Consider the following 21,327-nt stretch of genomic DNA (forward strand, 5'->3'; position numbering starts at 1 on the left):
GGGGACACAAGCATCACAAAGTCACCCCAGGACAGACTTTTGATGGATACCTACAATTTCTAATCATGCGGAGTGCCAGGTTTGTACCAGAAGTTGTGAATGTTTTCTAACAAGCTAACATGCTGCTCTTTTTCATAAAATACACTTGTCTTTGGATGACATTGTACCCCCAATTCAACTTTAAATTTAAATTACCCATTTACCACAGGCCTTAGTGAAGGCAAAATTTAACCTCCAAGAGCAAAGCCTGAAAATCCACAACTTAATATAAAAATATTCCCCATATCCTGCACATCAACAGCACTTTCATCTTTTTTTTCCTCTCTCCTCTCTTTCTTTTGCTACCAATTTCTCCTCCTTTTTAATGCTTTTTCATTTTCATACTTAATTAATTACCCTATCTCACCTCAGTAATGAGCACAGAAGTGGTATCATATTATATAATTACACCTTGCTTGTTTTGGTCTTTTTTTTTTCATCTCTCCTTTTTTAATACAGAGAAGATTCTCTTATTCATCTTATATTTTTCTTTAATTTGCTTAAATTGCATGTGTTTTAGTTTATAATTTCAAAGTTACAAAGGAAATTACCTACCAAGCCTGGCAGGTGACCCTGTTCTCTGAGTCCTGACATAGGTGATACAATAGGAGAGGTGACACGCTGAGATAAAAACATCTATTGCGAGCGAGCCATAAACTTCAAACTAGATTCCCTGTGATTTAATCCAAAGCCCTTCACAGGTCCCAGAAGTGACTTTTAAGAAAAATTAAAATATGTATTGTAAGACTTACCAGTTCCTTGGGAATGCTTCTTTCCCAGTACATGTACTCAAAGCTATTTAAAGTGCATGTATGTGAACCACTTGTGCTGCGTATGGAAACTGCCAGTGTGACTGAGAACTTGAGAAGTCACCTCAGGTTCTGGCACTGCAGGAATAAAAACTGTATCCAGATAATACAGGGAAAAGCAGCCTTGCTGAAAACGGATCTGTATGAACACAACATACATGAGTTACAGAAATCTGTATGAATATTCTCCTTCAGGAAGCTCCCCAGGCATCTGACTTTTTGTACTTCGGCTCCTCTATCAGTTCTTGGAGTTTTCACACACAAGTTGACAGCACATTAAAAATGTACACAGCTTTATTCGCTATTTATTAAATGTGCATATTAAATGTTAGCAGAATGTTTAAAAAATTTATTCCCACATTAGTGTATCATATAGATCAGCAACATACTTAGCAGACAAAAACAACACTCAGATTACAAGACAGTACAACTCAAACAAGTGGTACATGTAGAATAGTTAGAAACTCCACCTATTTCGCTCCATTCTATTGCCTCAAATTGACAGCATTACATTAAAAAGTGAAAGCATAGTAAAAAAAAAAACTTTCTAGAAAAAACAGGATAGTGTTTCATAGTAGCACTATTCTTTTGCAGTCTTTTGCTTAGAACATACCACACCAGACCTTCCCAAGGTAAAAAACCTATATTTTAATTGAAAAAAAAAAATTTAAAAATCCCTGATTGTATTACGCTTGAAAGGTCAATTTTGTTTTGTGTAACTACTTCTAATGAGGCAATCTATTGTTGCTTAAATTACAATAATTGCAACACAGAACCTTATTCACTTTGGTTAAAGGACACTTTTAGAAACTGAATCACATGAAAATGAAATATTCCAACAGTAAGAATCAGCACATCTCCAGACTGACCAGGCCTTCCTTACTTTTGTCACTTTTCAAGAACACTACAGGAAACTTATGTGAATCATTATAAACCCAACCATACTGATATCTTTTGTCAAAATACTCCTTAATGGCAAGTAAAGGCAAAATTTTATGTAAAAAGGTGTCAAGACTAATTTTTTATGTGATATTAGCTTTTAGTATGACAACAGATTCTCTTTTCAACAGTTTTGGTATACAAAGAAGTAAAGTTATGAAGTATAATGACTTATTTTTAAGATACATATATAGTTTTTTCTAAATAAGCTGATCCCAGGGTTTTTTCCACTTTCTATTGTATGATACAACATATACAAAACATCTGTTTGTACTGCACTAAATAGCAAGTGATCTTAAAAAATAAGTTTGTATGAAGCACAAAGTAGGAGTCAAAACATCAATTTAAATTCAAAGGTCTGCATATCAATGCTGTATTCGAAACAAATGTATTTCCTTATTTTCCTCCGTCTTGCTTTTAATTTTTCATTCACAACACACCTACTTTGCTGATATCTTTTCAAGGGTAGCGTACTAGGACACTTTATTACTTGAAGAAACTCATCTTCCATAAGCAGAAATAGTGCATCTAATGCTGAATTTCCAAATCTGTTTTCAGCTTCAGTCAGGTTGTACATTTTGCACAGAACCTTTTGTATCTCATTATCTTTCTGACTGAAGCATCCGTTTGCATTGCAAACAGTAACAAACCCACAATATCTAAATTAAGCAGTTTAATTAACAGTATATGTGCAAGATGCAGCACAGTGCTTTCATTGTGCAAATTGTGGTGTTTGATATGTGATTACAACTGATGGCTGATTCTCTTCTTTGGCTTACACATTAAGCAGCAGAGCTAATTTATTTACACATGCATACCTCTAACAGATCCATTACTTCAAATATATCTGAATATTCAAGAGTATCAGTTCATCATGAACAGAAATTGCCAACATGCTTGATTGATCAAGCAACCTCAGAGAATGAAGGTGAATAACTTACAGTAATGAGAAATGTACATTGGCATCAACTCCTTGACTGGCAGCCAAACTGTGTGATGGGTGCTCGAGGTAGGCACTTAATTCTTTTGCTAATAACAACAGCTCCACTCAGGACATTGATTTAAAACTGTTACAACATTAAGGTTACTCGCCAAGTACTCCAAGACATAGGTAAGGTTTGCTAAAACAAAATACTATAACTTGTGGTACTAGTAAACAGTACATCATACAGCTGATATAGAATACAAAATCACAACTTTTATATGCATACTTGCGAGAAAGTATCACTTTCAAAGTGCAAATAGAGCAAAAATTTTCTAATCTTGTCTACCTTGTATATTCAGCATGAGAGTACTCAATAATCTGGTGTTGGAACAATCTGCAGTCTAGGCATGAACTGCTCGCCAACAGTCCACATGGCACTGAAACAGAAGTGTGCCAAGGCAGGCATGGTTTGGTAACACTGAACAGTTCTGTCTGCAGGTTCACAGTTACCATGATGCACTCACTTTGGAAATAGGCACTGCCCTGCAGAGATAATTTTCACACCTCTTGCCAAATGCAAAGAAGGCACTAAGCATGAAAGCGTTGATATGTTTTAAATATATAACAAAATCATAAAAATGCCTGCCTGCTTTAAACTAGAAAATGAGGGCACATTCTTGAACAGCTGGAAGCTACTCTGCACAAATAGTTACATATTTATAAACTGAGTAACTTTGTAGAAAAGCCACCTAACAAAAAAAGAAAATAAGTCCTTCCCAAAGATTCAAAAGGGAAAAACAAAACCAGAACAACCCCCCAAGCCTCAGGATACTATGTAAAAGGACAATAACAGCACAAACATAGATTATTTGGCATGCTTAATATCTTTCAGATAAAAATCCAAGACCAAACCATACAGCTAAATTGACTGGTATAGTGGTCCAGCTCCCAAACCACTGCCATGGAGTGCAGGCACACTCCATAGTATGCATCAAAGACAGACACACAGCTTTAGCCCTTTGCTGGCATCCATTGAGAATCCAAACAAAGAAATAAATGAATGAGCAGCTTTGGCCAAAAACAATGTCAAACAATCTTCCAATGGTAGTTTTAAAGAATAAGAAATTAAATAACTGTTATTCTTCAAATGGCATATATCTTCTCAAAACCCAGTGGAATTAGGTGATTCCACAATATCTGCATTTACAGAGTAAACTCTTCCATAAATTGTATCTTTACAAAAATAAATTATGGCTTTTTTTCCCCTTCATTAAGTATGTATTAACTCAATTTTGTGCCTATAAATAATTCCAAGTGGAATTAAGTCAACACATCTTTAAAAATCAATTACTTCTACAAAACATATAGAAGTTCAAATCAATGTTTCATAAGAAATAGTGAATATAAAAAAAGCCCCAAACTTTAACCTTTTTATCAGGAGTGTTCTATTTAAATTATCACATAATAAAAATAATAATTCTCAGCATTTTCCACAGCAGTGGTCCTCTGTGGTATCCTTTTCAGTCAGCTGGGATACAGCCTGGAATATTGCAATTAGCAACAGGGAGAGGGCTTGGTGGTAAATGACCTTATCATGTCCTGTGAGCCCTTTGAGGTTAACAGTCCCTATACCAGAAGTCTAAATTCTAGGATTACAAGATTACATTTACTATTCAAAGTAACAGGTAAATAAAAACCAGTGTTGAAATCATACAGTTAAATACATTTCCTAAAACTTGAAAGCTCAGTAAAACTTTAAAGAAAACTCTAAAATCTTTGGACTGAAAGAGAAGGATTGAACTCTCTTACAGTTTTCAACATGATGCATACTGAGCAAACCACAGATAAAAAAAGCTGAAACAAGCTAAATCCCAAACAGTTTAGGTTTTGGCTACATCGCTCTGGATAGCTCCATTCTTCCTTCCGTGGCGATGAACTCTTTTTCTGTGGCTCCTTTATCACCTTGGCACAGTCTCTCCTTCAGTTTTTCAAGTTCATACTCATGTAGGATTTTTTGTGTTAAATACTTTTCACGTTTTATTTTGGCTTTCACATCTGCAGGAACATCAGGGATCATCCATGCTACAAAGAATTTGACGATGAATACAACATGCTAAAAAAAAAGTAACAATTCATTACCAAATGAAACACCTCTTGTTTTATCTGACACCAAATAGGTCACTTTTTGTTCACAGTAAAATACATTTCATTTGGCTGTCCTGGAACAATATGCACCAAAGTAATGTGTATTGATGATATGCATGAAGACTAAAACCCTTCTTCTTATGCAGAAATTTTAATTCCAAACCATTAATGACTTAGCAAACCCAAGAGGAAAGTGTCAGGGCCTGAATCTTAACCATCACTTTTTAAATCCTCTGTGCAGTTTGTTAGAAAGTTCACACAGCTGTACTGATAACACTTAGCTATTGAGAGCTGATGAAACACAGCAGGAAAAGTGATGAGATGAGCACTTGAACTACTTACTCCCTTTTCTCTTCATAACTTGCAAAGCAGTGGCTTAACACTGAAGTGCCAGTTATCCAAACTATTGATTTAGCTGTTTTTAACCAATGTACATCGCTACAAAATGCTGTCTGGATTTTGAACACAGTCATCTCAGACACAGTTCTTTAATGAAAGCAAGAGGAGTGGAAGTGCTAGTCCTGGTGGCTTTCATCTCTTCCGCTGGCATAAAGTCATTCTCTATTTTGCTGATTACTTTGATCAACATTTGGATCCTCCTCAGCCATTTTCACTGTTCATACTCTAAGGTCAGCTCACTGAAGTTAAAAGGCCCAGTAACAGTAAACATTTAGGACATGAGTACTTGGCACTACCTAGGGAACAAATTATTTTATACTCCCAGCAATTCTATTTTCTGTAACATTAGTAACTATCTAGAAAAATCATAAGGTACCAATGTCAGAAGAAAATTTTGTAGGGAACATACCTCCATAATAATTATAAATGCCAGTTTTGCAGCAAGAATGTGCCAGAACTGCATAGTGTGTAAGTATTTCCTCTCATGGTCTGGAGGATATCGATAGTCTCTGTACCTGTTGGAATGACAGACATGCAAAGGTGAAATGTCACATTCAGTCTGGGACAGACTACAAGCTTAGTGACACTTACAAGCAAGTACAACTGTCACTTAAGGAACCTTTTCTTGTTTTAAATTGTCTGTTTCCTTTTGCAGACAAAGGTTGCCCCTCAATTTGTTTCTATCTTTGTGTTTGCTTAGACACCCTCACACACACAGCAACAGAGCAGAGATGAGGATGCGTGGCAAGAAATTTGGTACACAGGTTACTTGTTTTTCAGGCAGTGATGAAATAATACAGGACAGGGTGATGGGTGATAATGCAGGACAGGATGTGATACATCCGTATCACAGGTTAATGGACTCTTATTGAATAAATGTTACAGATGTGAGTAGATCATGGACTGGACAGATCTTCAGGGTTTCCTGAAGGGAAAGACTTGAATGCATTTTCTACATCACCAAACAAATGTAGCTGCTTCTGAAAGTGCTGGGGTGGTTGGTTTGGGAGGGGTTTTGTTTGCTTTGAGATTTTTTTCATCCAATCAAAACTTTTATTTTACCATTTCCAAAGTTCTTTTGCAATCATTCTAGAATATTCGATGCTTCTGCTAACAAGAAAGGACTACTTTTTAAATGAAAGCATGATCAGCCTGATTTTTGGTCCAATCAAGCAAAATAAGGATTGATTTTAAATACCATATCTCATTTTCAGCTTTGAGACTTAAATATCTCCTTTATTCTGCTTTCTTGTCCACTTATTCAGCCTAAAAATCTTTGAAAATATAGGCTGAAGTTTGCAACTTCAGGGACATAAATTTGCTTCCTCGCTCAAAAAATCAAGTGTAATTAAGTAAACAAAAATCCAATGAAGAAAAAACAAAATGCAAGTTAGCAATGAGACTCTTGGTGGTGATTTTTTTTTGAGGTGATTACTTTTGTCATTGGCTTGATCTCTTACCACCTCAAGCATTACCTCATCAATAGCCTAAATATTACCTCTCACACTTCAGAATTATAAGAACGACATAATTTATTTTCTAAGGGACTACTTAGATCTGCATAGATTTTTTTTTATGCTGTGTTCTACACAAAGTGATAAAATACTATTACACTAACCTGCATATGACAAAGTTTTCTGGATTCTCTTTAGGTTCATTTCTCTCAGGAAAATCTGAGATTTGAAACACTGACAAACTGTTGTTTATGTATCCAGACATTGGTGAGTCTTCATTTTCAGAATAAGCATAGTAGTAAACTAAACGAGGGATCATATCTGATGTGAATGCAACAATAAAAGCCTGAAAAGAAATTGGAAAAACAAATAAGCAAGTGGCACACAAAATCTGTAAGCAGATTTATAAAGGGGTTGTGGTTCTGTGACTCTGGCATTACCTAGAATCTTTTAAGAATAGGTGAGAAGCATGATTAGGGCACTTCATCTTGGTAAAAGTTGCTGACTGCAGCCTCAGCACATTTTGCCTGGAAGCCTGAGATACTTAAGATGCTGAGGTATTGTGCTACTTTGGCAGTGTCTGCAAGTGGGTTTGTTGCCTGAGACACACTAAAAAGAGACATCTCTTGTACTCAGTAGTCTGCTTTACAGTATGTTTATGATGAAATACTGGCATAGCATTTAGTCACCAGTTTATAAAAAACACTTGGAGCCACTGCTCCTCTACAGGGGCATCCAGAAGCAGAGCACAGTTCTCATGGAACAAGCCTTATAGCGACAAGGACAAAAATGGATCTGACCCATAGAATTCATCCACCTTTTCTGTTCCCTACAGCTCCCTCTGGGCACTCAGTGTGCTTCATCAGACTAAGCTTCATACTGGCTTATGCCATTCCAAAGGGCTGAAAAACACAGAAAACCGAATGAAAGATTATGGCCAATAAAATGAGGATCAGGAGCTGCACACTGTCAACACATGGACAAGCCAAACCACTTAAATGGTTTGATAGTATCTTTGTAGGTTAACATGATAAAGTAAGAGAAGAAGCATCAGCTGGCTTTTAATTCTTTACATTTTAAATACATGGAAGAATCAGTGTTGATGTAGCACATACTTACATTAGTGACAACAGACAGGATGGCCATCCCATTAAGGATTTCCTGCCACACCCCTATGCTATGTGCTTTTGCAGCCACAGGTCTTCTATACTGAGTGGTTAACTTCCAGGAGTCTACGCGAATCTCCAGGATATTATTCATCAGAGCAAGAAGGGGAGCCAGGGGAAAGGATGCCACAAAGAGAGTAATGAATCCAAACTGAATGACTGCAAGACAGAAAAACAGTGTGTCAAAATCTGCCCTACCAGAACTATCCTTAGAGTGAGGGGTCTACCACTAGCAGACAAATGGCAAACTTCTGCCAGGCTGTCCAAGTCATCTTCAGCCCTGGCCTGAGCTAAGTGACAATTAGCCCCAGTCCCAAAACTTCTCCAGTCCCTTCAGACTGCCATTCTGCAGCACCCATAGGAATGGGCTTTTGGGTCCTGTGAAATAATGCTGCCAGCAGTGCTGGATACCAATCCTTTCATGGTGCTGCAGTTCTCATACAAATGGTGTGTAACTATAGGGAATAGAGATGTATTCATCCATCAAATTTCTCAATTGTTATCAGGCCAGTTTTGTTCTGTGGAAGTTTGTACCATCTTGTTCTTCTTTTACTTACCAATTTGTACACCTCATAACCTTACCTCCACTTACTGTTACTGATTTAATCAAAACATTCATAGCAATTCTATATGCAATTGTTCCATTGGGGAGACTTGACATTAGTTTAAGAATCGCAAGTAAAATATACAAATGATCCTCTCAGTGATTACCAAAACTAAGTATTTCAGTACAGAATGTGATAATCCTCAGTAGACAGCCAATACTGCCACTCCATTTCAAATAAAGGAAACAGAACATTTTGTCTGGTTTAGCTAATGGATTAAAAAAAATTCCCATACACCAGTCATTTCTGATTTTAGTTATACACCAGTCATCTTCCATGATTTTAGTGGTAAGATCTTCACCTCAGACAAGCAACAAAATTCCTACTAGCTTAGCAGCCCTGGGACAAGGCTGGAGCATAGTTCTGATTCTGGAAGTTCAAGGACATGGCTGGCAACAGTGTTTGTTCTGAGTGTATAAGTTTCAAAGGACCACAGCCCTGTATCAAATTAAAGCGATAATAACACTACACATCTCTAGAACAAGTAAAGCTATTTCTGCAGAAATAAAACAACACAAAGGTTCATTTTTCAACAAAATGTATCCTTATAATAGCCAAATATTAACTTCTTTAAAGGGTCCTGGCTTCAGTTTTAGTTTCAGTTTATCAGGTTTTCTGAACTACTGTTATATGCTGACATGGTCACGTCACCTTTGAAAATCCATTTCTCTTGCCCATGCTCCCTCTGCTGGTCTAATGGACTGAACTGAAGCACTGATCAGTGCAAGACTAAAGCTGAAGGGATTCTCCACTAGCCAGTTCGTAGATCTCATGTCTGCAGTATCCATCCTTGCAGTACATTTGACACTCATCCCAAACTTAAAATTTCCACTGACATCAGCTGACAGTATGCTTCGGAACAAGAAAAGAACAGACACGGAGGCAGCTGGTTGCACTGAGAATAATGTTCCCCATTCAAATGAGGAAAACAGAAAGTCTTTGCAATGTTTCTGTGAAATTCCCAGCAGTTCAAGATGAAAAAAGACAGTTTTTTTTTCTTAAATTGGGCTGACCTATTTAATGATTTCCAGCAGTTAATTGTCCTGTAAATGCAGATGAAAGTGAGGACACAACAATTAATTGAGAAAATTCATTCTTTTGCAAGTATCAGTACAAGGTGTCCTGTCTTCAATTCCAAACGTGTAATTTTAAACTTACCCATTTCTAAATATTCGTAGAACAGGCCTAAGGCTCCAAATGTCTGCAGATCATGGTCTTGTTCCCAGCGACTGTATAAATTTTCAGGATTATTTCTGGCTTTCCGGCGACCCCACCAGTTACAAATCCAGCTGTATATGCAGAAAAAAGTTAACAATGAAAGAAGCAGATCAGACTGGCTCACTTGGTTAGAGCACAGTGCTATATTAATACCAAGCTGGTGGGTTTAGTCCCTGTACAGGCCATTCACCTAAGAGCTGGATCGATGCTTGTGGGTCCCTTCCAACTCAGAATATTCTGTGAAATCAGCACAAGAGAATCACTAGGTTGGAAGAGATCTTCAAGATCGAGTCCAACCCACACCCTAATACCTCAACTAAACCATGGCACCAAGTGCCACATCCAATCTTTTATTTAAACACATCCAGAGATAACGACTTCAGTAAAAAACTTTTTCCTAACATCCAACCTATATTCTCCTTGGTGCAGCTTAAGACTGTGTCCTTTCATTCTGTCAGTTGCTGCCTAGTGAAAGAGACCAAGCCCCACCTGATTACAACCACCTTTCAGGAAGTTGTAAAGGGTGATAAGGTCACCCCGAGTCTCTTTCTCTCCAGGCTAAACAACCCCAGCTCCCTCAGCCATTCCTCATAGGACTTGTGTTCCAAGCCCCTCACCAGCCTTGTTGCTCTCCTCTGGACGTGCTCAAGTGTCTCAATGTCCTTCCTGAACCGAGGGGCCCAGAATGGACACAGCACTCCAGGTGTGGCCTCACCAGTGCTGAGTACAGGGGAACAATGACCTCCCTGGTTCTATTCCTGACACAGGCCAGGATGCCATTGGCCTTCTTGGCCACCAGGGCACACTGCTGGCTCATGTTCAGTCGGATGTTGACCAGTACCCCCAGGTCCCTTTCCACCTGGACACTGTCCAGCCACACCATCCCCAGCCTATAACATCCCAGAGCGTTACTGTGGCCAAAATGCAAGACTTGGCACTTGGACTTCTTAACGTCATCCTACTGGATTCCGCCCATCCATCCAACCGATCCAGGCCTCTCTGCAGAGCCCTCCTACCTTCCAGCAGATCAACACATGCTCCCACCTTAGTGTTGTCCAGAAATTAATGAAGGACTCAATACCCTCATCCATGTCATCAGTAAGAATACTGAACAGGACTCGCCCCAGCACAGACCCCTGGGGGACACCACTGGTGACTGGCCACCAGCTGAATGCAGCACTGTTCACCACCACTCTCAGGGCCTGGCCATCCAGCCAGCTCTTAACCCAGCAGAAAGTGCTCCTGTCCAAGCCATGGGCTACCAGCTTTTCCAGGAGTTTGCTGTGGGAGACGGTGTAAAAGGCCTTGCTGAAATCCAAATAGACAACACCCACAGCATTTCCTGCATCCACCAGGCAGGTCACCTGGTCATAAAAGGAGATTGAGTTGGTCAAAGAAGACCTACCCCTCCTAAACCCATGCTGGCTGGGTCTGATACCCTGGTCATCCTCTAAGTGCTGTGCAATGGCACTCAGTTTAAACTGTACCTGGTACTGAGGTCAGGCTAACTGGCCTATAAGTACCAGGATGCTCCTTCCTACCCTTTTTGTGAATGGGCGTCACATTGGCCAGCTTCCAGTCATCTGGAACTCACCAGTGAGCCAGGATTGCTGGTAAATGATGGAGACAGGCTTTGCAGGCTCATCTGCCAGCTCCCTCATCAGTCTGGGATGGATCCCATCTGGTCCCATAGATTTATGAACATCCAAGCAGCTCATCAGTTCTCTGACTGCCTCCTCCTGAATAACAGGGGGACCATTCTGCTCCCTGACACCATCTACCATCCCAGGAAGACAGTTGTCCTGAGGACAAACTGTCTTACCACTAAATACTGAGGCAAAGAAGATTTTAAGCATATCTGCTTTCTCCTCATCTGCAATTACTACATTCCCTCCCTCATCCAATAGAGAACAAAGACTGGTCTTACCCTTCCTTTTACCTTGAATATATATGTAGAAACATTTTTTATTATCCTTTACAAAAGTTGCCAAATTAATTTGAACTAAGCTTTGGCCACCCTAATTTTTTTCCTACATGCCCTAGCAGCCCCCTTAAATATTTTCTGGGAGACCTGACCCTCCTTCCAAAGATAATACATCCTCTTATTTATTTCTAAGTTCCTTCAAAACCTTGTTGCCCATCCAGGCTGGATGCTTGCCTCATTGACTCATCTTTGGTACACAGGGACAGTCTGTTCCTGTGCCCTCAAGACCTCTGTTTTGAAGCATACCCACCTTTCCTGGAGTCCTTTGTTTATAAGGGCTGCTTCCCAAGGAATTCTCAGAGTAAGTCTCCTAAATAGGCCAAAGCCTGCCCTCTGGAAGTCTAATGTAAAAGTCTTATTGATGTTCCTCCTGATGTCACCAAATACCGAGAACTCTATAACTTCATGATCACTATGCCCCAAGCAGCCTCTAACCACCACATCTCCCACCAGCCTCTCTATTTGCAAGCAACAGGTCTAACGTAGTCCCTCCCCTTATCCAAACAAACTCCTTAATACAACATGCTTTTACAAGCATGGCTTTCACAAAAGAGGCTGAAAACCTTTATGAAATAAGTGTCAGAATTTGCGCTTAATTTACAGAATTCTTCTTATCTTCCTTATATGGCAATCACACCTCCCAACAATTTCCTCTAGCTATAAGACAGGCACCTCAGTGTCAGAGAGAACTTACGGAACAATAGCCTCTTGGATATTTCCCCAGATCTGTTTGCCAGCCATGACTATGGTGAGCTGTGTCGTCAGTTCTATCAAGCAGCCCGCAGGATCACACTGGTGGAGACAAACTGAGTGTTAACAGACACAAATAATGGGTATCACCCAGATAAATTATATTCTACTACTGTAAAAACGCAAGAAAGGACATCTTAAAACTTGTAAGAACAATACTTAATTTCCAAATGCCACTCACTCAAGAAGGCTGTTACAGAAGGGCTTTAAGTGCTTCAAGTGTGAGACAAAACACACCCATATGAAGACAGAGTAATTGAGAGATGCTTCAGCAGGACCTGTGTGCAGCACACATTCCTCAGCCTCAGCAAGGTGAATCTTTTGCACTCAGTGAGCTCTCAGCACCAGATTTTTTTTTTAAGACCCATGGTGAGACCCACTGGTATTTCAGGAGAACTGGGACCAAGAAAGGTTTTATGATTTTTCACTCTTGTGAGTGAAAGATTTTCACTACTGTGCTACCCTGACTAGCAATAGCAGGAGGAGTCATTGGAAGCCTCAGCATCAGCTTCAGGACAGTCAGCCAAGGTCCAGCTCATTTCAGACCAAGCCTGAAGTTGGAAATTTACGACTATGCCGGTGGAAGGGAACAATCTGCCTTAACTAAGAAAAATCTTACCTCTTCATTTCGCCAGCGATTAAACATGTATGTGTAGGCACCTGGGTAACCAACAAACTTCCCTTTGAAGAAGGCCACATAGAAGCAGGATGAATAGTAGTTGACAAACTGGAACAAAAACATTTTCATAGTGAGCCTGTTCTCATACTCCATATGAGTTCTGGGGATCTCTGTGAAACCAGAAAACAATAACTTTATGTTTCTTTATTCCCTTTCAAAGGATACAGATTCACAAATATTTATCATGCACAACGACCTTAAAGAAAAAAAAAAGGAAAATAAGAACACCTTCAAACATTTCAGCAGATGGAGTTCCTGCTTTCAATTACTTTACAATGCAACGTTTGATGCAGGAAGGCAAAGGAAAATAATATCTAAAACTTCTATAAAATTTAATTTCCCCTTCTTTGTCCTGTCCATTAGCACTTGTCCGTCCCCAAATGTTACACTAGTTTAGGAGGTCTGAGATGAATCTCAAACAGTAACTAGAAGGATCTCCTGTAGTATGAAGATTTCACTGCTGGCAACACATGATTATTTTTCTTATTTGTGGTAGAGAAGTGTATTACAATATTTCTTCCCAACATACTATATGTGCATATCCTTAAAACCAGCAGAAACTGCATGGCCCATGTGCCTCTGAAAGACAAGGTTCATTATGGGCAGAATAGGGGACAGTACAGGCATCCTGTACTGTACATGACCAGACATTTGCTTAGGATTTTGCTGCATTTTGCTGCTCATTGTCTGTTACACTGTTGGGGGTTGAGTGTTTTTCTATTAGAATTGTTTTTCTATTTTCTATTTCTATTACTGGGGCTACTCGTGTTTCTGGCAAGCTCAGAGGAGGATGCCCCCGCCCCGTCTGGAGCCACGTGGCCGAAGGCAGGAGAGCCAGACCCTCTGCCATCACCTGCCCTGCATCTGCCCTGCTCCAGCCTCCTGCATCTGCGGACACAGCGAATCACCCGGACACAAATGGTGAGCGAGGAGCTGCCCGCTCCAGCCGCTCCCACCCGAGACTGGCGCAGCTGCGGCCACCCCTTCCTGCCTCCGCTCCCGCCGAGAGAGAGCGTGCCCACAGCTAAAGAAAGGACTGGAACCGAGTAATCTGTTTTGTTATCTGTTCTGTTATCTGTTGGTAATTTTAACAACTGCTGTTTTTCTGCTTGTATAGTTAGATATATTAGTAAAAGAGCTGTTATTCCTACCCCCTTATCTCTCCCTCAGAGTCCTTGATTCAAACAATTATAATACTTGGGGGGAGTGGAATTAAAGTCTCTATTTCAAAGGAAAACTTCTGCCTTTATCAGCAGACACCTGTCCTTCAAACCAGGACACACATTTATATTCTTGAAGGCAAGCAGGAAGCCCTAAGTGTATTACTGTCATATGTCCTGTTAAATGATAACATTTAACCAATTTAAGTTGGGAAGTAGCCTAAGAAAATACACTGCCAACATTCAAGTCCCTCTGAATTGGTCAGGACCTGGCAGACGAATTGAACTCATCTGCCTTATGTAAAGTTGCTTTATATAACTGAGTAAACTGATGTTCCAAGCTTGGTGTAAGTTTGCATGCCAGAAGAACATGAGGTATTTACTGGGAACCTGACATCAGAGTGTACATAGGACAGAGGAGGCAGCACTCAGGTGAGGCAGTCTGACTAGCTTGCAGCTTCCTAAAGTATTTTTATTTTCAGTGAGCTGCTAAATATTGATGTGAAGCACACAACATTCAGGGCACCAGAGGCAGGTTATACCTGCTTGTCTGAACACCAAATCTGGCCTAACCGTTTCAAGGAGTCCAAGAGTGAATAAAGTCTGGGCAAACACTGCTGACAGCCTGGGCCAGGTGCAGGAATGGTATTTCCAGCATGCAAGCAGAAGTCGAACCTAAAACACACTTCAAAAGTAGTCCCTCCTTCTGGGCCTCCAGATCTGGAGCAAGGGTACTGGTATCAATGGCTACTGCTACAATAACACACCTTGGGCACAGCTTCTCATCCTGCTCAAACTCTGCCTTCCAGTTTTGTAACTACAGATACGTACAGCCACAGCTAAAGGAAACAATGCTCAGAAAAAAATGGAAAATGTACTATCCCATCCCATCTTTTCACCCAGACTAATAGTCATGATTATTTAGTCTTTTTTTCTTGTAAAGATATCTGCGATTTATTTTTTCAAATATATTTGCAGGATTTCTAAATTGAAATACTGCATCTGATCTTGCTTTGGTGTCTCAAGATGATTTTTAACTATGTTCAGGTCTGTGATTGTCTCTGTAGACTAGTTCTAATATAAACAAGTATTATATGAGGAGAAACTAAGTTATGAGAACTACTGAAATGCAGGGAAAATATTCAGTATCACCTGGATACACCTGATTCATTGCTGCAAGCCACTGCAAGCTACAGAGCTCCCACTATGCCTGAGTTGAGAACAACAGCATGGAACACCTTGATGTGTTCAATGGAATCTTCAATACAAGTTTTGCCTTCAAGTACCCCTGCTTACCCATATCAGTAATCCAGATGGCTATTCTCTCATAGAAGAAATTCAGTATCATGATGATGACAAAATTGAGGCAGGAGGCTGTGACAGAAGTTGCCAGCTGAGGGGTCAGTAAGCCACTGATGGGCTGCAGTGTCTGAGTGTTCTCCATGAGGCTGGCGAAGGCAGCGTACACTGCAAGGCGATACACAATCACAGCTATCATGCTGGCTATGATCAAGGACACCTGAGGAAAGGAAGGAGATTTGAAATACACTTGCAGCTTAGTACAGCTATACACCCTAGCAGTATGCATGCCGCTTTAAAAACAAGATGTAAACCATCATGCTTTATATTTTTAAGATTTTATTCTTCGTGGGTATGAGTTCCGCAGCACTGAAATGAAGAGTAGACAGGCAAAATACTTTGTTATATTATATGCATTAAAAACAACAAAATTATTTTGATTACATAAGAAAAGCCAACAATCTAATATCGATATCTGAGAAGAATGAAGACAGAAGATGGAAAGGACAAGTTAGAGTAAACTGTCCACTCTGAAACTCACTCTATATTCATTGTTGTGAATTGTTTTTTCTGTTTGCCTTTACTACAATTTTTTGGTATGTCTGTTAACATCAAGTAAGTCACAGAGGAACTTATCCCCATGCTAAAATGTCCAATCAAATTACTAATTAGTGATGGATTTCCAGTGCCTTTTTAAATATAAAAATTATCAGAATTGAAGTGCACTTTGAATGACATCTGGATGAAATCTGCAGAACAATAATAAAAGCATGTGTTAACATGATTAAAACTACTTTGTGTTAATGTGATGATTAGTAATGATCAGTGTCTCTGATACATGTTAAAATGATGATTCAAAAAGATGCTCACCCAGAACAACACTGTAGCTCCTGAGATGCAGAATCGCACAGCCTGGCTAGTTAAAGGCAAATAAGGCTCCATCTCCTGAAACAGTCAAGTACAGCTCATGTTATTCCCAGATCTTACTCCAACATCAAGCGGCACACAAAGCTCTCACCAGCTGTGTGAAAAGTGCTTACATCTAAGGGAAAACACCCTGCCTCTCTCAAATGCCAGACAGGACATAATTCTGAGTGTGCTGACAGTGTGTGTCTGTGGGGCAGGACAGGGCAAAAAGATCAGGACAGAAGCAGCCATAAAACTGCTACAAGTCAAGAAAGTACCTGGAAAGAATGGTTAAACTTTTGCAAAATCAAGCAGTAGCTAAAGAAAAAGACCAACTTCTTGACATGAGGCAGCCCACAACTATTACTGTAATGCCAGGTTAGCTGTCAAACAGCTCTGAGTCCACAACTGGACTCAAGTTTCATAAATTCTTCATGCCGAGATTCCTTAAAACTTGTCATTTGGATGTGCCAGTCAGAGAGTGCTTTTCCTCACTCATTCAATTTTATTTGTTTTTGTAGTTTAAGAAATGGCTATGAATGTAGCTGCCAAGCTCTACTGCAGCATCAGCAATGCCAGTATGCCCAGACGACACATGAACAATTTTCAATGCTCACATAAAGTTTGTGCAACCTATTCTAGTTCCTAAAGTATCAGAGTACACATTTTATGAAAGAATCTTCTCTTTAAGAACTAATGCCAGTGGAAGAAGACCTAGTGAATTTGATAAATCTGAATTTGAATAAATCTGTGGGACAAGGCACAGTAGAATGCCTACACTCCTCTTAAGCTAAGTGGCACTGAGTACTACAGACAGCTGCAATCCCAAATGTAATATGCAATGACAGAGCCTAAGTTTGAATCCGTTACTTATGTAAAGTAGAATTTTATTGTGATCAGCAGCCCAGATTTTAGCTATGACCTAGTTGGCCCGTTCAGCATCATGAACAAGTATATTAATGATAGCCTCAAGATCAGCAATTTCAGTTTCAGTGCAGTTAGAACTTCGAATCATAAATAATGATGAAATAATTTTCTATGTGAAGCAAAACCAGCTGTGGGACACAAGAAGGTCATTGTCTCATATGACCTTATTGGTTACTGCAGAATTAACTTATTTGAAAGCATTAGCCTTTCAAGTATTTAGTAAAGGACAAGCTCTAACAGATGGAAATTACACTACTATTACCTGTACAAGTCAGCCTACAATTGGGCACTGATAAGGGTCATTGATAAGGATTACTGATAAACCCTGCTGCAATAAAGCTTCTCAAAAAGTAATGAGACAGTAAATTGAAGTGTCATAAAATAAAGGCTTGTACAGTCATTTAATTTTTATGGAAATTGTTAATGCACACTTATAAAGTACAGAGAAGTGCAGTATCTCACACTGAGGTAAGAGAAGCATATCACAGTCCACTTCTACTTCCTAAATAAAGTTCACAAAACCCTATTTCACCTAAAGGATCTGAATTAATTTAGAGAGAGAACAACCTTCTCCCTCAGGACAGCTATACAAGCACACCTAAGCCTTTGGCAGTGCTCTGGCACAGCTGATTCACCTCACCAGGCTACAAGTTTTGGTCCATGGTGTACACAACCACAGCCCACTATTGCCCTGCTAACATGATCACCCTCTCTGGCAGAGCACACAAGGGCCAGCACCTACTGGACAGAGCTCGTCCTGCTCTTTCCCTCAGCTGCAGCACAACCGCGGTCTGGCAGGGTTTGGGCCCCGTGCAGCCATGGAACAGCGTGCAGTTTGAGCCTGAGCTTGCACAGGGATGCAAACCAGCAAATAACACACAACTGGCAGGCATGTGTTTTCAATTAGTAGAGCTAACTAATGAAAATCGATTTACCTGAACCTGTTTTCCTGAACATGCAGAAATTAATGCTTCAGTAGAGCTACATTCTTAAACATAGCACTGTTATCAAAGAGCCCTGCGCAAGGTACACAGCCGTAGTTACAAAAGCAGAATTAATGGTGCATATGAGGAAGGGGAAAAACTCTCTATCATGAGAAATAAGATTAGTATATGCATTTCCTAATGATTAAGGAGACAAGCCCAGAAAGACAGGGCTACTATAGAACAAAGACTCTTCCCATGTTCTGGCTAAGATTCTATTTCTTTTCTGAAGACTGTTATCTAAGTATATTTAGGACTAATGACAGTAGGCTATTTGTACGCAATTCTATGAAAGGGAAAAGTTGATTTAAAAATATGTCAAATATGGGTGGTAAATGATGTGCTGAAAAGCAACCAGCTGATCCTGAAATTTGTCAAGTAACTCCTATCTAAAATAAATTTAAATTAACAATTAACAGCTAATATTTACATAGAGTGTTTAACAGAGTTAGGTATTAATAGTATCTCAATTACATTTCAGAGAAAGGACTTCGGCAACCTTCATCCCTCTGGTGTTCCCCAAAGAAAGTGTATCAGAAGCAAAACCACAGCTAGACCAACTTATCACTTTAGACTCCTTCCTCATATGTTGTGTAGGGATAAGAAAGAGTGGTTTTGACGGCGTGGAAGTTTCAGAGACTGCTACCCTGAATTGTGAAAGATGCTGTAAAAACGGATAAAAAACATCCACTTTATGCGTATTTTCCTGATTTAATATATCAATTTCCATGTTACGAAACTTTCAGCACATAACTGAATTTGCACACAAGTCAATGCAGCATGTTTGTACCTGAGTTACGGGATTCCTCTTCTTTTGCGTACATTTCGCCTCATACTCAGGCCTCAGCTGGAGCTGTTGCTGTTCCTCTTCAAAATCAACCAAATCCCATTCATATTTCAATCTTGCCTGCCGCCTCTTCCAAAACTCCAAGAAAAGTGTAACTACAATTTGCAAATGTTAAATTAGAGTCAAGGAAGAAATGAACAAGTTCAGGAATCAAGTAAAACTGGCTTCTTTTCTGTGGTTAATTATTATCCTTACAGTGTGACTCATTTTTACTGACTACCTATTATAGTTCACAGATAAGATCACAATACGAATCCAGTGATTTGTTAGCTTATTGAATTCCAGAAGTGGATGACATGGAAGATGCCAATACATGATATGGGTATTTCCATGGTTATGGTGACTATGTTCAATTAACTACTCTGTGTATGCAAAATACAACATGGAATTAAGAAAAGAACCTGATATTTCAACTAATACCTGTGTATAAACCTGTAACGCATGTATAACTATTACAACAAATAAGGAGAAGAGCTTTCAAATAACATGGTCAAACATTTCTGTTGCTTTTTGATGCTTATTTGATATCATGGTGTCCTAGGGTGACTTTATGATGCTGAATTGTACCCCCATTCATCTGTTTAGCCCAGAAATAAATTTTGTGCCTTTAAAACTAGATTTGAGAGTGAAGGAGGAGAAAAGGAGAAGCGGTGGAATGTCTGAGGCGGCTGTGTTCAAAAGCGTAGAGATAAGAGCTTCAGCATTCTCTCTTATGGACTGTGTTGTCTGCAGCATGGACAGGGAGCAGGAGAAAACTCTCCTTTGCTTTTAGTCAGTTTTTTTTAGCTGTCAGAGGCAGAAAAAATCCCCAGAGTGCGGTTTTCTTTTTCTTGGAACTGTTCAAACCTGCTCTGGACCAAAAACCCAGAAAAACACCGGGAGCTCACACCTGTGGTCCACCAGGGCCCAGGATGCAGCATTTTCTAGCACAGGAGGGACTGATAAGAGACTGAGGGAGCCAAGCTACTCATAATGGAAAAGTCTCTCTGAATTTGCCATCTCTTCAGAACAACCAGAGGTTCCATTGTTTAATATTATTCATTTTTTATGCTCTTTGAATACTCTGCTTGTTAAATAAACAATTTTTTCCTCTTTTCGTTAAAGAGATTTATGTCTCCCAAACTGGTGGGGGGAAGGGCTGCTTGAATTTGCTTTCTAGAGGGACCCCCTCAGAGGTTTCCTCCCAAATTTGCTGTAAACCAGGACACATGGTCATTTTAAAGACAGTTAAACTCTGATGATTTTCATACGATCAAGAGTTGGGCTGGCCTAAGAATTTTTTAAGACACTAGAACTGATTTAATATAACAACAACTATAAAATTCATAATACTATATAACATTTTAAAAGCCCTTTATTAACTACTTTAAGATGTCAACATTTTGTAATCTGATTGTTTTTATTTGAACTGGGGACATTTTATGGTTAGACAAACACAGGAAAGCTTATCTTCTGCAGCTCTAAACTCTTTGGCTGGTACTTCCTGAATGACTAATCCATGTGATGTAAATGCTCATTTTTAGAAACTAAGAAAAGCTTAGTAAAACTATACAACAAAGCTATACAACGAAAGTCTTATTAGATTTTAAAAAATAATTCTGTATGAAAGAAGAGTGTAGTTAGATCCTCTGGTAAAAAATATACAGGTTTTCTATTTGTACACAACAATCTTTGTGAGTTAATAAGATATCTACATACAAGTTAAAAATTTAATTATGACATTTCATACAAAGAGTATAAAACAAGATAATTGCATTTAGGGAAATAAGAAACAATAACTATGCTATCCTGAATTTATAAACCTTCATAGAGTTGAAGAAAAGAACATGTATTCAACACAATGTCCTTAAAAGTCTGAAGAAGTATCATTGGTGTGAAACTACGATTACAGAAGCCAGAAATCCACCTATTTCTACATCATCAAAACATACTACAGTGTATGAAGTTCACTGGAGTAGAACCCAACGAGTTTTCTCATCCCAAAAGTACAGCTAATACAGCGGCAGTGTACTAGTGGCAGTACAGACTACCATCCATCCAGTGAAAGGGCACAAGGCTCCCCACTCCCTCACTGGGATGCTGATGATGTGCAG

General features: G+C 39.3%; 1 protein-coding gene across 7 annotated transcripts in view; it reads right to left on the reverse strand.

Annotated features, from left to right (window-relative positions):
• Window positions 1-1,124: 1,124 nt before the first annotated feature.
• The window catches only part of ANO5 (anoctamin 5), a 58,651-nt gene continuing 38,448 nt past the window's right edge, over window positions 1,125-21,327 (reverse strand). For all 7 annotated transcript variants that reach the window (XM_056491958.1, XM_056491960.1, XM_056491959.1 and 4 more), the window contains 10 exons: window positions 19,178-19,329; window positions 16,442-16,516; window positions 15,569-15,791; window positions 13,053-13,222; window positions 12,378-12,475; window positions 9,640-9,770; window positions 7,830-8,035; window positions 6,875-7,056; window positions 5,666-5,771; window positions 1,125-4,825 (listed from right to left, as the gene is read on the reverse strand). In XM_056491958.1, the coding sequence (XP_056347933.1) occupies window positions 4,604-4,825; window positions 5,666-5,771; window positions 6,875-7,056; window positions 7,830-8,035; window positions 9,640-9,770; window positions 12,378-12,475; window positions 13,053-13,222; window positions 15,569-15,791; window positions 16,442-16,516; window positions 19,178-19,329 (1,565 nt within the window). In that variant the 3' untranslated portion in view covers window positions 1,125-4,603. The remainder of the gene's footprint in view (window positions 4,826-5,665; window positions 5,772-6,874; window positions 7,057-7,829; window positions 8,036-9,639; window positions 9,771-12,377; window positions 12,476-13,052; window positions 13,223-15,568; window positions 15,792-16,441; window positions 16,517-19,177; window positions 19,330-21,327) is intronic.

Source organism: Oenanthe melanoleuca, chromosome 5 (assembly GCF_029582105.1).
Source record: "Oenanthe melanoleuca isolate GR-GAL-2019-014 chromosome 5, OMel1.0, whole genome shotgun sequence".
Lineage (NCBI taxonomy): Eukaryota > Metazoa > Chordata > Aves > Passeriformes > Muscicapidae > Oenanthe > Oenanthe melanoleuca.